General features: G+C 39.1%; 1 protein-coding gene across 1 annotated transcript in view; it reads right to left on the reverse strand.

The window, feature by feature from the left end:
* The window catches only part of lrrk2 (leucine-rich repeat kinase 2), a 43,403-nt gene that overhangs the window by 23,509 nt on the left and 4,083 nt on the right, over window positions 1–15,811 (reverse strand). Inside the window, exons 5-26 of the mRNA XM_035664830.1 lie at window positions 15,120–15,257; window positions 14,335–14,469; window positions 12,145–12,276; window positions 11,694–11,813; window positions 11,310–11,470; window positions 11,130–11,209; window positions 10,188–10,294; window positions 9,130–9,259; window positions 8,728–8,852; window positions 8,096–8,223; window positions 6,874–7,018; window positions 6,309–6,448; window positions 6,004–6,132; window positions 5,263–5,433; window positions 4,132–4,396; window positions 3,748–3,936; window positions 2,972–3,087; window positions 2,753–2,825; window positions 1,988–2,178; window positions 1,651–1,901; window positions 603–751; window positions 123–216 (exon numbers count right to left, since the gene is read on the reverse strand). Coding sequence (XP_035520723.1) covers window positions 123–216; window positions 603–751; window positions 1,651–1,901; window positions 1,988–2,178; window positions 2,753–2,825; window positions 2,972–3,087; window positions 3,748–3,936; window positions 4,132–4,396; window positions 5,263–5,433; window positions 6,004–6,132; window positions 6,309–6,448; window positions 6,874–7,018; window positions 8,096–8,223; window positions 8,728–8,852; window positions 9,130–9,259; window positions 10,188–10,294; window positions 11,130–11,209; window positions 11,310–11,470; window positions 11,694–11,813; window positions 12,145–12,276; window positions 14,335–14,469; window positions 15,120–15,257 — 3,169 coding nt within the window. The remainder of the gene's footprint in view (window positions 1–122; window positions 217–602; window positions 752–1,650; window positions 1,902–1,987; window positions 2,179–2,752; window positions 2,826–2,971; window positions 3,088–3,747; window positions 3,937–4,131; window positions 4,397–5,262; window positions 5,434–6,003; window positions 6,133–6,308; window positions 6,449–6,873; window positions 7,019–8,095; window positions 8,224–8,727; window positions 8,853–9,129; window positions 9,260–10,187; window positions 10,295–11,129; window positions 11,210–11,309; window positions 11,471–11,693; window positions 11,814–12,144; window positions 12,277–14,334; window positions 14,470–15,119; window positions 15,258–15,811) is intronic.

Below are 15,811 nucleotides of genomic sequence, written 5' to 3' on the forward strand. Positions count from 1 at the left end.
TTTGCCAACGTTCCTCATTTCCTGTTCCTTTGCATGTTTGTCCACACTTAAGTGTTCGGACATCCAAACCAATTAAACAAACACTTTTTCACACCACTGTATGGATGGAGGGTCTGACTTACTTTGGGAGATGGAGTATAGCCTCAGAAACTTCAGTGAAATTGTTGTTTGCTAGTTTCAGTGTTGTGATCTTAGATGAGAGATGTGACAGAGAACCTGGAGAAAAACAGTAAAGATGTTTTTGTGTTACCATGACATCTAATCCTGAAATTCAACACTGAATAACTCAAGATTATATGGACTCGTTGTTCAATCAAATTAACTGGCCTATGAATCCAATCTTTGATATTTCAGAATTTTTTAGATGCCTTCACAGCTATGTCAACAGTCTGAATAATGCGCTTTGGAAGGAAATCTGTTTTCTCAAATATTTTGTATGCCATTTTGAAATTGAACCCATTTGCTCTTTCTGTCCACATAATCTTATTCAGGATCACATGGTGCTTGAGTGCTTTCCAGAGTACACAGTGGGCACACGAAGAAGGCACAGTGCTTTTCAATGGCAGATTTAGAATGTAATAATCAGTTAATACAGTACTCACAGATTTTGTTCATGGAGACATTCAAAGTTTCCAATTTGGGGCAGCCAGTCAGGAAGTCTGGAGAAATACTCTCCATGCTGTTCTTGCTCACATCAAGCAGCTTAATCTCCGGCAGACACAGAGGCACACAAAGCTCACTTATACTGTTACTGAAAAGAGAAAGAATAACAGTTGTCTTGCACCATTCTGCAATTAGAAACATGAATGCCAGTCATAAAATTACATGGTTATGTTTTTACCGAGAAACCTGATTTGACATGAAGAATACAAAAGGGCAAAATTTGTCCAGCACATTTAAAAGATGTTTAGTAGTCTGTTTGTTAGGGAGCAGAATATCACACATTTTTTTATTATTATTTATTTGGGTTTTTAATGGCTAGTGACAATCAGACTTATGATACGTTAAAACATAAAAACATCAGGGTGCCCAGTTAGCTCACTGGTAGAGCTGGCACACCACGTACCCGCTGCAGCGACCCAGGGTTCAAATCCTTTGCTGTGTGTCATTCCCTCTCTCTTCAGCTGTCACTATCCAATAAAAAGCCATAAATACATTCAGATAAAAAGAGGACTGTGCAGCATTGGTTGAGGTGTGTGCTCACTGAGTGCTTTCTAGTAATCCCTCGGCTCAGTGATACAGAGCAGAGCAGTGATTTGTTTAGAAAGGTATCCAAGAAAACTGAGTAATAAAAATGAAATTTTGTTTACTATGGTTTGAATTTACAGCAGCCAACAAATTAATTCAATTTGGAGAACTGATGTGGGAGTTTACGTCAGAAGCCACGATTTCACAACCCTCATTAGTCATTATTGTGTTGGTCCACTTCTGAAAATATCCCATAATCACTGGAGACATGCCAGCCTTTTCCACTATGAAATAAATTCCTGAATTCAAATTTCACAATTTTCCAGTTAAAGTCTAAAGAAAATCTTATTTGGTTTTGTTGTTTTCATAGCAACTTGACACTCATACACTTGAGTATTATATAGTCATGTTGACATTCCCTCACCAAGATATTCATCTGAGTATCCAAACCAGCCTCCTTACCCTTCCAAAAACAGCTCCTCCAGTTGATGCATGGCGCGGCCCAACTCGTGAGGGAATGTGGTGATTTTGTTGAAAGACAGATTGAGCTGCCGCAGCGATGGGCAGGTAACAGTGGAATCAAAGGTCAGTAGGGGACCCACACAATTACGGGAGACGTTCAACATGCTCAGTGAGAGCAGAGACAGCAGTTCCACTGGCAACGACTGGAGCTGGTTGCCCTGCAGGTCCAGGCGAGTCAGACTCGTCAAACTCTGTGACACATCAAAAAGGTGTTCATCAGCGTACATATGAATCCTTTGATGTCTTAGTATTTTAGCACAGGTCACACACACATTACCTGGCAAAGTGCTGAAGGAAATTCCAGCAGACAGTTGTGGCTCAGGTCCAGGCGGAGGAGATGCCCCAGTTGCTGCTGGACGAAGCCATCATCCATCAGACAGGACAAAGAGTCCAGCTCATTACCTGACAGGTCCAGCAGGCGAATCCTCTCCCTCTCTTTGGGCAGAGCAGCAGAGTTCTCACCGAACACTGAGGAGGTGACAGATCATTAGCTACGACCTGTCATAAGTCAAGAGCTTTCAGACTGACAAAATTATGTTTTGAGTCTCTGTTGAAAGATGTGCAATAACAATAAATAAGACATTGCTGCTCTGATAAACATTTTAAAAAACAAAAAAGGAACATTTTCTATTATCCAATTTAAACTGATACTATGATATTATGGACTGCAAATAATTTCACACAGTTACAGTTTCTGTAACTAAATAAACATGAGCTCTCAAAATGCACATTTATTCTCTTATCTAAACACATCCTACACCAGTTTTAGCTTAAAGAGTATTTCCTTACTATATAAAAGTATAAAAGTATGTAATTATTATTATTTTTATTAGTTGTGTATATCGGTACATACAATTAGTATACAATCAGTGCATAAGATCTACACGGAAACTGTATTTTCTCAAGCAGTTTTGTATAGTGTTTCAGATTTACCAGTTAACTGACTGACAATGGAAACTAGATAACCATCAACATTTATAAGTCATGTCAGGTTTGGCAGAAAGACAATGAGGTTGAACTGAATTGAATCTGACGGAGATACCTTTTTGGCTTGAGCCAGTCCTTCCATATCTCCTGTGTACAGGCTCACTATGTTCATTCTCAGTTTGACCACTCTGGAAGAGGAAAGAAACAGTGAGGGAACAGACACATCTGTTTGGGATTTATAGTTCTATTACTAAGAAAGGGAATCACTGCAGAGATAATAATAATAATAACATCAAATCCTATACTTTTTTAAAAGTTAATGAAGAGGTTCTACCTCTGCACTGGCATGTCTGCGACGCCCCTGCTTCCTTTTAAAGGATCCGCCCCTCAACTCCTCTGTTGAATTATTGTGCGGTTTTGGAGACAGAGCCCCTGAGAGTGAATCACTCCCTACAAAAGGAAAAGCACACAATGAGAAGTGAGGATATTATCATAAGAAGGAAAAAGAACATTTAATTATGAGAACTCCGCTCACGGTACGATATGTTTTCCTCTCTGTTTGAGGTGCACTCAAGTTCAGGTATAATGTGTATGTGATACTTAAAATCTGAGTACTCATGATTATTTGTATTCTGGGAATTTATCCCAGTTTCAGAGTCAATCCCGTCGTTGGTCTGCAGAGGCTGCCACTGCCAATTCTTTTTTTTTTGTTGGAGACTTGAGACCCATGAGCTAAAAAAAGCTCCCAGATAAATGCATTAGAGGAGGCATACAGGATGCTACAGTGTATGGGCTTTAGTATATAGTTTCTGAGAAGCCAGCATTACAGTGAAGAGATGTTATTGCTTTAGCTGCTGGAGCACAACAGAACTACAGTCTAACGTTTAACAGATTATTCATCCTCCGTTCAGGCTGTAGTAGAATTACATTGTCTGAAATGCACTGCTGTAATTCAGGCGTAGAAATCTATTATGCCACTTCAAGTCTGAACAAATTGGCTGCCTGTGTCAGAACTCAACAGTTAAACTGTTACTTTGTTTGTGGCATAATTGCCTGATGTCTATGAACGCACTGCAGGATAAGCTCTAGCCAACATTTCTGAACGTTTACCATCACTCTCCATGTCGTCGTTGAAGAATAGGCTGTCGTCCATGGAGACAAAGCTGAAGCTGGAGTCGTCACTCTCTTCAGAAATGTAGCCAGAGGTCAGACAGGGGTCGGCCAGAGATCTAAGAGGACCACTGCTACTCTTGGACCTCTGTAAAGACTGTATGTACCTTGCCAAACTCATTCCTTTACCTTAAAACAGAACAGGGTGGATATTTATTAAGACTGGGCTGCAACTAAACATTAATTCCATCTGTCAATTTATTTTTCCAGATAAATGATCAACTGTTTAAGTCATAAAACTGTGAAATCAACACTTTATCCAAAACCCAAAGCTAATCCATTTACAGACAAAAAAAAGAGAAGAGAACATCAACTCTTCCTCACTGTTGTTGTAACGGAGACAGTATATTCTGCCTCTTTCAGCCAGCAAGGGGCTCAGCCAGGCGGCGTCTAGACGGCACAGCCTGAAGCCCCCAAGGCAGAGTGCGCTGTTGTTGAGGTCCAGACCCAGACGCCCCAGCAGCTGAATGACTGTGGGTCCGTCGCCCCGCTTCACGCTCACAGCCAGAGCTCTGCGGAGGTGCTGCTCGTGGGCACCCCGGCTGAGAAGCAGCTCCACCAGCTCGAGGGGTCCGCCTCTCTCACACACCTGAAAAAGACAGCAGAGATGATTGATTGCCATGATTGACACTGAACTGATGATTGATCTATCTGTTAGTAGGGCTGAGTGTTGAAACTGAATTTGTTTTTTCGTACAGTCTGAAATGTGTCATTAGCACCAAGTATCGAGAACGGTCGAGCACCTAAAGCAGTCACATTGTTAGTCCTGTTTACTTATACTATGATTCAACATTCCCTCATTCAAATCATAGTTTTGCCTAATTTTAAACTATTTTATTTAGTTGTTGTACCCAGTTTTGTATAAAAAGAAAAAAGTAAGGTTATCTATTAGCGTTATCTATTAGTCTATAAAGATATCTAAAAATATTGACAAATGTCGATTACAAGTTACCAGTTCAAAACAATGTAAAAAAAAAAAACGTACAAATCCTCACACCAGAGAAACAGAAATGTTTAGTATTTCCACTTAATAAAAGACAAATAACCTGCTGATCAACTGAATGAATTGAGTGGTGGTTTAAGCTAAATGCTAACATTGGCATGCTAATATGCTCACATGACAACGCTAACATGGTGATGTTCAGCGGGTATAATGTTTACCATATTTGTTTAGCATTTTAGCATACATTTAGCATACATCTAACATTTGCATGTAATGGCGGAATACTTGAGAGCCAAGCCGTTAGTGTGGCTAAAAATTGTCAAAATTCAAAAAAGAGAAACTTTTTGGCTTTTTCTGTTCTTCTTCTGAGTTTTTGGAGGTAAAATGATAAAAGAACACAAACTGACATGAGTGAAAACCTAACTTCCCTTTGCTGACAGAAGGTAACAAATTAAACATGACCTCGGGACATGAAGTACATGAATGGCCTGTCAGGTTCTGTGACATCTGACCTGGTAGATGAGAGATTCTGTTTTGGTCTTCTTATTGATGTCTGCACCCAGCTCAATCAGACACTCGGCCAGTGTTGTGTCTCCGTCCTCGCAGGCCTTTTCCAGCATGCTGTAGTGTAGCTCTGAGTCACACCACATCTTAGACAGAGCCAGGCACACCGACTTACGCAGCTGACAGAGACAGAGAGGGAGAAGAGACCAATCTGTTTATTAAACTATGGTGGAGGTTCACCATATTTCTAGTAAGGCATTTTCTTAGAACTATAAGAAGTAGACAAGTAGTCAACATGCCTAATCTGACCAATTCAAGCATGTCTGGTATGTTTTGCACTGCCCTTTTGTACTGTATGTTCCTGTGTGTGTACAGTAAGGCCTTTGTCTCAACATTACAGCAAATCAAATGGGAAAAGTCCAGAATCTGGGAAAATGCTGCCCCACTTCTTTTCGAAGACAGCAGTTCAAAGTTTTCTTTCTTTCGTTTTTTTTTTATTTATCTATTTTTTTTTAATACTGGCACAAAACAAATAGCAAATACAACATGCATGACAGACAGATCACAAACACATGCATACACATATACTATCATTATATATACTATTACTTACAGACCCGTTCACTTGTGCATGTGCAAGTAAACTTGATCTGTAAACTAAGTTTTCACGGGTGGAAAGGACCTCTGATTGCGTGCAGCGATGAGAAGAGAGAAACACAGAGAAAGTGTTGTAAAGTGTGTAAACTCACCGGGTTGTTGCTCTGGTCAGGAGTCTCCTCTCTGAGTTGTTGGAAGATCTGCCTATCAAAGTCTTCTCTCTGCAGTTCAGCAGCTGCTCCTGAACAGGCATCCAGCATCCTCAGAGCCACCTGGAAACACTGCAGGACACACAACATAGTCAGTAATAATAAAGAGAAGTCAAGTCAATCTGAATTACATATAAATTTAATTTAAGGTTAAGCACTTGATGATTAAAAAAGGGAATGCAACAATCAACACAGTGATTTTCTATCTATCTATGATCCATTTTAGCATAGTCTGTCACTCGGGTCACCTTCAGGAGCATCTCAAAGTCTTCTCTGTACTGGATGAGTGAGGCGACCACAACAGAGGCCAGAACAGGTACAATCATCCTCGACAGCTTCTTCTTGGATACGAGGTAGGTGAGCAGGGTAAGACCCCAGTAGTGTATCTCTGGAACAAGTTGGGAAATTAGTGAAAGCATGATAAGTCATTTCTAACATTGAAATCATAATATTGTGAATGTTCAAATGAGGGCATTGTTCTAATTGCACTATGCAACCCCTGTATATTCAAGTCTGTGTACACCTTTAGTCACTTTTACTTCCTGGATCTTATTATCATTCACTACAGTTTAAGTACTTCTAAACTTGCCCTCAAGAGAGAAAAAATGGAGCACTGACTAATGACCGACATACAGTGTGTGAAATCAAGTATTTGCCTATGTCATTGTAGAGCCAGCACTATGCTGTATGCTGTCCTGTTTCAGACATGAGTTGAAAATCAAGATTTAGCCGATTTTTCCTCTTCAATGCTGGTTAAAAAAATCTTATTTGAGTTCATTTAGGCTATGGACCATAGACAATTGTATACTGTACCTCGTTCCTGTGGGAACATCTGTAGTGTATGCAGCACTGTGTCTATTGCCCCCTGCTGGCAGAGCAAGTCCACTGCACCGGAGCAGTCAGCCAGAGCAGACAGCACCTTCAGGCCACACTTCTGTATGGCAGAGCTGCTGATAAACTGTACACAAAAAGCACACAATATCATACAAGGATACAAGGTAGTAGTAATAGTAGTAGTACTAGTTCTCATTATGCTACTCCTAAAACAAAAAAATATCTAAAAATGATTAACAAAAATCGTTTTTAAGGAAGGTAGGATGACTGATGTATTGGACTGCATAATGTTTGCTGGGTGTACCTAATAAACTGGCAACAAAGTTTATATAAATTGTTAAGCTATATGCGACTTTGGAAAAACAACTTGAAGTTTAAGATATAGGATCCAGTCTTTTGTCCTCCAAGCCTGTACTGCCTTAAACTTCATGCTTTACCATTCACAGATAACAATGAACACGTTGTGTAGAGCTACATAAAGGCTAGCTGTATGTAATTTACTAGGTTTGTGATATACATGTCACAGTGACTAGCAACAGTGCTGTTGTTTCTTTTGTTGTTTTTGACATAAAAAAGATTGTCAAATAAAATCGCTTTTTGCTGTAAGTCATTGCGTAAATATAGATGTCACATCGGTCAATGTCAATGGTTTATATTTACTTTGTAACAAAACTTCACATATGGCAGAAAAGGAAGTTAAAAGTTGTAGATATAATAGTTAATTGTTGGCTTTTGACTTCCCCACTGACACGTGATGCCTTTTGTCTTGTGTCTACTCTTTTCAGAGGCTGTTTTTGTCCCTTTTTGCCACCCAACCCTCAGGCAGAGGGGTACTAAACAACCACATGGAGAAAAAAAAAAAACAAGCACACCATTAATTAATACCAGTAGGTCAACTGGAAATGTAATTACATACTTCCGATGTTGTGGTTGCAGAACAACCTACAGTATAATTTCTACAATGAATGGATGAACTGTTGTTCAATTTATGGAATGAATGAATACACTGCTTCTGCTGTGCAAAACATATTCCCATCAGAGTGTTTTATAAGCTCTACCCTCCTCTATTCTTTTTGGTTATTGTGATATCATTGTATTTCTAATATATTATATATGGTCAGATATAATATATCAAAACTGTGGAAAGACTGAAAGAAAGATTTTTAGAGAGATATTCTGGGGTTTGTTACTGCATTCATACCCTGTTGAGAACCTCCAGGTAGAGGGTGTGAGCTCCTTCCACCACACACTGGTTTTTCAGGACCTTCAGCGACACGTCGGCCATGTCTGGATCTGCGACCGAGATGCCATGCTCCCTCAAACTCCTGTCTGGGAATTCACACACACACACACACACACACACCAAGGAAAAAAGTGAAGACAAATATGCAAGCAAACATACAGACACAGAGAAACAACCGCTCCCTTATTGATCATTAATCTAATTAGGAGTGTTATAAGTGCAGTGGTGGGAGCGGAGCAAGAGTACACTGAACCACCCATCATGCAGCTCGAGAAATTATGATCTGAGTGAGCATTAGAAAGTGTATCCACCTTTGTTTGGGAGGTTTGTCTTGCTTTATGCCCACTAAATAGACTGTGATGCATTTGTAAAAGTAGCTAGTCCAATATTCACTCTCCTTTTAGCTTGGCCTCCATCAAATCTAGAGAAAAATATGTTTCTGTTACATGTTCAACTTTCTTCACCAGATAGTTGCAAACAAAAAATAAATAAAAATCTAACCGAAATGATCAGCTTACAACCAACATTTGATTGACAGGTCACCTCTGGACCGTGCATAAACACAACAGAAAGAGACCACTTGAGTATACCTGGGCAGAGGAAGACCAGACTGGCCTGCAGAGCCTCCAGCTGAACCTCTGGCTGGAAGTTATGAATCTTCATTGCACTGAGGATCTGACTCATGGCCATGTTCAACTCATCTAGACTGGCTGTCCTACAGACAAAAAGAGACAGGTTTCACTCCAAAATGAAATATGAATGTCATTATTTCTGAACATTTTGGGAACATTGAACATTTTTGGCTTTATGTTCATTACTTGTTACTTCAATAAGTCAGAAAGGCCTGTACACAAATGGAGATGATCTTTGAAAAACAACAGTCTATCCAGTGTGCCTGTTTTTCCCATTCTGACTATGTTTTTGTCCTTTATAGTTACGTGATTTTGTAAAAACAACAAGGAAATCATAGAGTGGAAACTGTTTGTGCCCACCTTCCCTGGAAGAGCAGGTTTAGCAGTTTGCAGGCGCTGATGGAAACTTCAGCTGAGGTTGAATGTCTCTTCATCATCTCTACTAGATTGACGTGAAGGCCACTGGACAGCAGCAGTGAACGCATTTTACCTGCAAACAGAGCAGAGCAGACATTCACTATAAAAGTCAACAAACACTATTTATGAATATAGTTGAACCTATACAGATTATTAGAGAAGTGTGGTTTTACTACATCAGCGAAAGCTCCAATGAAACTTTGAATCAGTCTATTTTATTGATGATGATGATAAAAATACAAAGTAGATGTTGAGATGTTATTCTACATAAGATATAACTAAAGTGTGAGCCCTGCTTCTGTGCATGTATGTGTGTTTCTCCACTTAGTCCCATTTCTGCACACTGGATGTTAAACCTCCAATAACTGATCTTTTTGGCCTCTTGGAGGCAGTGGAAACAAATTGTGAACACAACAGTGGCTTATCATCAGCATCTAAAGGTGGGGTAAGCAACTCTAAGTATGAGATTCTAATTCAATAGACTTTTTTTTTTTTTCCAAATTCAGCAAGTTTCTTCTCATGGTCCACTAGCTTTCTGCTCTGTGTGTGCACTGAAAAAAAAAATCTGGTGTTTATACACAGTCCTGGCTCTATAAATAGGAAATTAACTAATTAGATCAGACTGAGCCACACAACACTTACTTGTTATTCTAGCCGTTCCAACCAAGATTTGTGTGTCAGGTAATGTTAAATTACTTTCCCCACGGACATTCAGCTTACTTTCTAGTTTGCCAAGATATGCCGTTTTTGCTTTTTGTTTGTTTTTGTTTTTGCTTTATTTCTCTTCGACCCCACCAGTAACAACCAATGAATCACTCTCAAGGCATGCCTAGTTGTGGGTGGGACACTTCACAATCAGCTGAAACTATAAAGCTTGGCAAAGCAGAGGGGAGCTGCAGGTTTAGGTGATAATTCTCTGTAGGTTTATCACTCAATTTGATACATTGTTATGATAAAGATATATATTATAGTCGTTTAAGTGTGTACTGTTGAAGACTCACTGTTGTGTGTGATGAGTGTGGCAATGGCACTGGTAGCAGCTTCAAACACACGGGGCGAGGAGGAGTGGAGCAGCATGGCTGCCATTAACTGTCTATGAACAGGAGTCCTGAAAAACACACACACACACACATATAATATCCGACAAATGTCATTACATTCTCATTTCTTAAACATCCCCCATGACATGCACAACACCAAATTATGATTTCTTGCATTTTCTTGATTCTAATGGAGATTACATTTGTTTGGCTTTTCTTTTACTAACAAAGTCTCCATGTGGAAAAACAGACATTTTAACCTTTAAAACTGACATATGAGAAAACAAGTGTCAAACAGTGCTAAAGCCAGTGGAAATATGGCTTGAAATAGTGAAAATGCATATATGAGATCAAAATATTTAACTATTTATAAGATCAAACAAAACCTCACATATTACAAAGCTATAGGAACATCTTAATCCAGACATTCAGAAAGAGTGAGAGAAAAGCATCTCATCTCAAACCTCCCTTCCCACATGCCACACCTACTGCTGCCTGTGTGCGTGGACAGGGACAGAACCCAGCGCTGATGGCAGAAAAGCCAAGCAAAATACATGGGAATAAATAACAACATATTAATATTAGTATGTATTTCTTGCCTTTTCCCTGATGGTTTGAATAAGTCACTAATTGCTTTTACAAATAAAGTTGCTAGGAGGGTTTCAAAACCCGACAAATCTAACAATAAAGTAGCTCAGATTCACAGAGGGAGACAGGAGCCGAGAGGTTTTGTTGCATCTGTTTGGGTGAGACAACTGTTGTTTATTGTTTTGCGTTATTAATTGCGTAATTTTTTTGCGCCCAAAAAAAAGCCATTATCAGAAGAGTTAAAGAGTCAAAAACTTTGATAGAAACTAATCACATTGTCAGAAGGCTATCGTGGCTTTGTGTTTCAGACTGTACCTCTCATCCTGCTCGTCTCCTGAATGGTCCACCCCAGCTCCGTGCAGTAACAGATTGTGAATGGCCCAGCTTGCAGCTTCCTGGGGCAACAGAAGTGAATCACGCATGTCAGAGACTTATTTAAATGATCCCATGTTAAATATTTCCTGTAGCTCGAGGGCTAGAAGAAGTTGAACTGACCTGAACGGCTGGTTCAGCAGCGTGGAGATCCAGTGCCCTACAGCAGGCCTCCATCCAGCCCAGGCCCATGTCCTCCACCACCTCTTTACCTCTGTTCTCCTCCTCCTCTCCTTCCTCCAAACCCTGCTCGGCTACCGCTTTGTTCTGCACAATGGTTGCAGCTGACAGAAGGAGACAGTTTGGTGTAATTACTGTATATAGTGCAAATATGCTATCATTTTGAAAATATATTTTCACAAGTCTTAAGAAAATAATGGTGAGCTATTGATGTTCATATTTAGCACATATGTTGAGGTCAAAGCATTGTTCTGTTGTCTCTCTCTAATCCATCTATGTGGATATAAATAAATGAGTTATACAACACATGTGAGCGTGTGTCCTCACTGAGGTCAGCCAGGCAGGAGAGAGCGGCGGCTTGCAGTGTGGCGTTGTCAGGGAAAGTCTGACAGGCTCTTACTGCGACCCTCTGGACACCGTTCAGTACCAGGATGTTGTAGTAACTCTCTAAAAGATGAAACAAAACAAGCGCACCCTGGATTAAACCGATGCCTCCACTGAGCTCTTCAATCTTAACCTGTCAACTGGCAAACACATTAGATTATCAGGATGAACACAATCCAAACACTGCTTTATTGACAGTGAGGATTTATTGATTTCGTAAACATTGTTAACATCAACGACGGTCAATAAGTGTGGAGATACTCCAAAGTTATTCATTGACAGTGTATCTGAGAGTTTTTAAGTGTTATGAGTGTGACTATAACACAGTTTATATTTGTATATATATATATATATTATAGTTTGTAATGGCAAACATTGGACCTTTGGGTCTGACCTGATGTAAACCTCCTGAACAGGCAGCAGCCCGTCTCCTGCAACTCCTCCACCTCTGGGAAGGCATCCATTGCAGCAATGATCACACTGTAGCACCGAGCACCCCCCGACATCAACATCTCCACGTTACTGCCTGGAAGAGAAAAGCTCACAAACTCAGAAATGTTGATGTTTGAATCTGTCTCGGCTTTTTGCATTTGTCACCCTTCATGTTTTGGCTGGGTTTGATTTTAGTCTGCAATCACGAATATATATTTAGTGATATTTCAGGATTATACTACACAGCATGAAATATCCCAATATGTAAAATAAGAATTAGTCTATAGTTACATAAAATAAAAAGTATACATAGTATAAGTAAACTGATTAGAAATACCAACTAAACTATTTAGGATTCCTAAACCAAAAACCTATTGACACACAACACAACACAACAAAAGAAAGATAGCAAAAAAAAGAAAAACCAAGAATAAGGTCAGAAAAGAGTGATATCTCCAAATAGCCTGGAATCTCCCATGGCTGTGATAAATCATACATCCGTGAAAAAAACACATTAAAGTGGAAAAAATGTTCATGACTGAAACTTTGTCACGTCCACTTTTCTACATTTTTTCATGTCCAGCTCCACATTTCATGCAGAAATCATCCAGCTAATTAAGGAACACTGCTATTTTGCACTACAAAAGCCATAACATTAGCATGGCCAATATTGTTAGGTTATCACAGATACATCTCTAATAACTGCACATATGATAGATTGCAAGTAACAAGATATTGCAGTGTATAAATAACAACGGTACTGTGTGTTTGAGGCAGAGTTATTATAGTTTTGTAATTAGCTTTTATTTTGTGTTCAATTCTGTTTAGTTTCAGTTATATTAGGTATTACAATACAAACACATTGACTCAACGCCATGTAGACATCCAGTCTCAATAAACAGTATACTATACTATACTGAGATACTTTCAGGATCAGCCTGGAAAACACATCAGAACAGGCAAAACATTAACCAGGGCTGTACTCAGGACAAAGTGATTTAAGACTTGAGGTAGTTAAAACTGTTTACTATCTGCAAGCAAGGTCCTAACTTTTGCAGACTTAAAGCTAGTTAGTTGATATACTGCATATTTTAAAACAGTTTTAAACTTCACGCTGATTTTACACACTTCCATATTATTAGGTCAAAAAAATATTTTCTATAACATCACTATGGTTAACACTGGAACTAGAAATAGGGAAAACATGGCCTAAAACAACAAGAAAGAAAGTGCTTTGGAGAAAATGTCAGACAGCATTACAAAAGACCTGAAAAGGTCACGAAAAAAACAAAAAAAAAGTCTCCTTGTGCTTCTTGTGTTGACAAATTTGACCAACTGACACAGACTGAAATGAAATACATTTCCTGGACATTTATATTATTTTTTCTACTTTTTATTGTTTTTAGGAATACCTGTAATTCAGGGATTCGGGGGCTTCCTTGCATTCTGATAATTGCATTTGCTGTTCAGAAATTAAAAATAAAATTTAATGGAAATGCTGGAAGACTCAAAGGCAATTATCTGTTATACAACTATCTGGATAGTAAATACAAGGAGTAGTCATTGAAGGAGTTGCTGTGTTCCTCACCATGAGGGAATTTCCAGATCAGATTTGACAATTTTCAACAAACACAGCTCTCCTGTCCCACAAACAGATGCTCTGACTCTGCAGCACAATGTCACACGTTTAGTGGCGTTTGTTGTATAATCTAATTTATATCATGGCTGTTTAAAAAGTATTACAGTGACATCATGGTCTAGTGGGAGGCTAGAAATAGGCTGTGTGAAATAAACAAAGAGAGCGGTTTATATCTAATTTTCTTCTAATTGATCTTCATGATCAACAAGTGGTGTAACACATCCACCATTATATTAATAGAGTACAAGCACACATTCCTAAACCTCTCCACATCCAGAGAACTGCACTGAATCCATCCATTCACCCTCACAACACTATGGATCAAACCAAACCTTGACTCTTGATTCTGCCACTGTCTGCACTATGTTGAGAGATCAATCAATCAATATGAGATCAATGAAGAGCACTTACATACTATCCCTTTTTACTAATCAAGTAGTAATGTTAGTATTCCAGTTCTTTTCTTTCCCTCTTAGATCTCATAAACAGTATTGTGGTGTAATGGGGTCTCACCAGGACGAGACAGTGGAAGCAGCACCTTCATGGCCTGCTGGAGCAACTCAGGGCTGTCCGGGAACCTCTGTAGAGCCGCCAGAACCACAACATGATCCTGGTTCTCCACAAACTCCACGAGGTGCTCATCGCTTACTATAAACACAGACACAGATAGAAAAATAGAAAGATATTCAGTTTCTCTACATTGGCATACAGAAAATGCTACATTTTACATGCAGGTACAAACATTAGCTAGCAAACACGCTACAAGTTAAACGCTAAATGTGAGCATGTTAACCTTTAACAGTGTTGACATAAATATAAACAGCTAACAGCATGTTAACCTGCTGATGTTCGCATATTAGCAGGTTAGCTTGCTGCTCTTACATGTGCTCCAAGATGGACGCTAATGTTAGCATTAGCCTGAGTGCAGCTAAGGTCGAGTCTAATCTGATGATAAAAATGTCCAATTTACAGATGATAAACAATACGCAAACTCGTTTAATTTAGGTTTTCCTATGGAACAACCCCAATGCCAAACTATATATGCGTTTCACCTCTAGTGTTAAGAAATAAATAACAAAGCATCACTCCTCTGTAATGAGACTTACAGCCTCACAGGACTCCAAACATAGCTATAGACTGTTATAGACTATAGGCTGATAATATATACTAGAATAAAAGTGTCACTGATTGTCTAATACAGAACCAGAAACACCTATATGACACTACTGTAGGATAGGGTAGGCTATACCTGCCGTAGAGTATTAAGACATATAGGATTAGTGTATGCGTCTGCTCACCTCCCTCCAGGAGGAACTGCAGAGCTCCACAGCCTTGGAGCTGCACCTCTTCACTGGTAGGAAACGTCTTCATCGCCTGCACCACCAGGCCAAACACTTCCTCCTCTTCCTCCTCCAGCACCAGCAGAGGAATCATGTCTACATAGCCATGAATTAAACAAGCATAAGAACACATTTTAAACAGGTTGAATTCTGACCTTTACAGTCATTTACAAGTGTTAAACAGGAGTTGTTAAAGAACTGAGAACCTTTAGGGCCACGAATCAGTTATGAATTTTTAAAACCATTTAAACTATAATTTTTTATCTCCAAACTAAACAAAATGTGTCATGTGATAAGTAGTGCACATCACATGTCAGAGTTTAACCTCTGCTTTTCTCAGAAGCTTCACATTAAACAAGCATGATGACATATAGCTTGCTGCACACTAGATTATAAATGACCATAACTAAAGAGATTATTTAAGGACAGAGATGTAGCTCTAATAAACTACAAAAGGACAATGAGTTTCATTAAAGTAGGGGAACCCTACACACTACATATGGAAACCCCTGTCACACACACAGATTTAGAGCCAGATAATTACACGTGGACTGCAGTTCTCTGATGTTTGCAACTATTTTTATATTTAAATTATTATCTTCTTCCTTCCTAAAAGGTTTTGTTTTTATTTACTTTCAAGATTCCTTTTG

The sequence above is a fragment of the Morone saxatilis genome, unplaced genomic scaffold, assembly GCF_004916995.1.
Source record: "Morone saxatilis isolate NCDOM2014 unplaced genomic scaffold, NCSU_SB_2.0 Contig2, whole genome shotgun sequence".
In the NCBI taxonomy this organism is placed as follows: Eukaryota; Metazoa; Chordata; class Actinopteri; family Moronidae; genus Morone; species Morone saxatilis.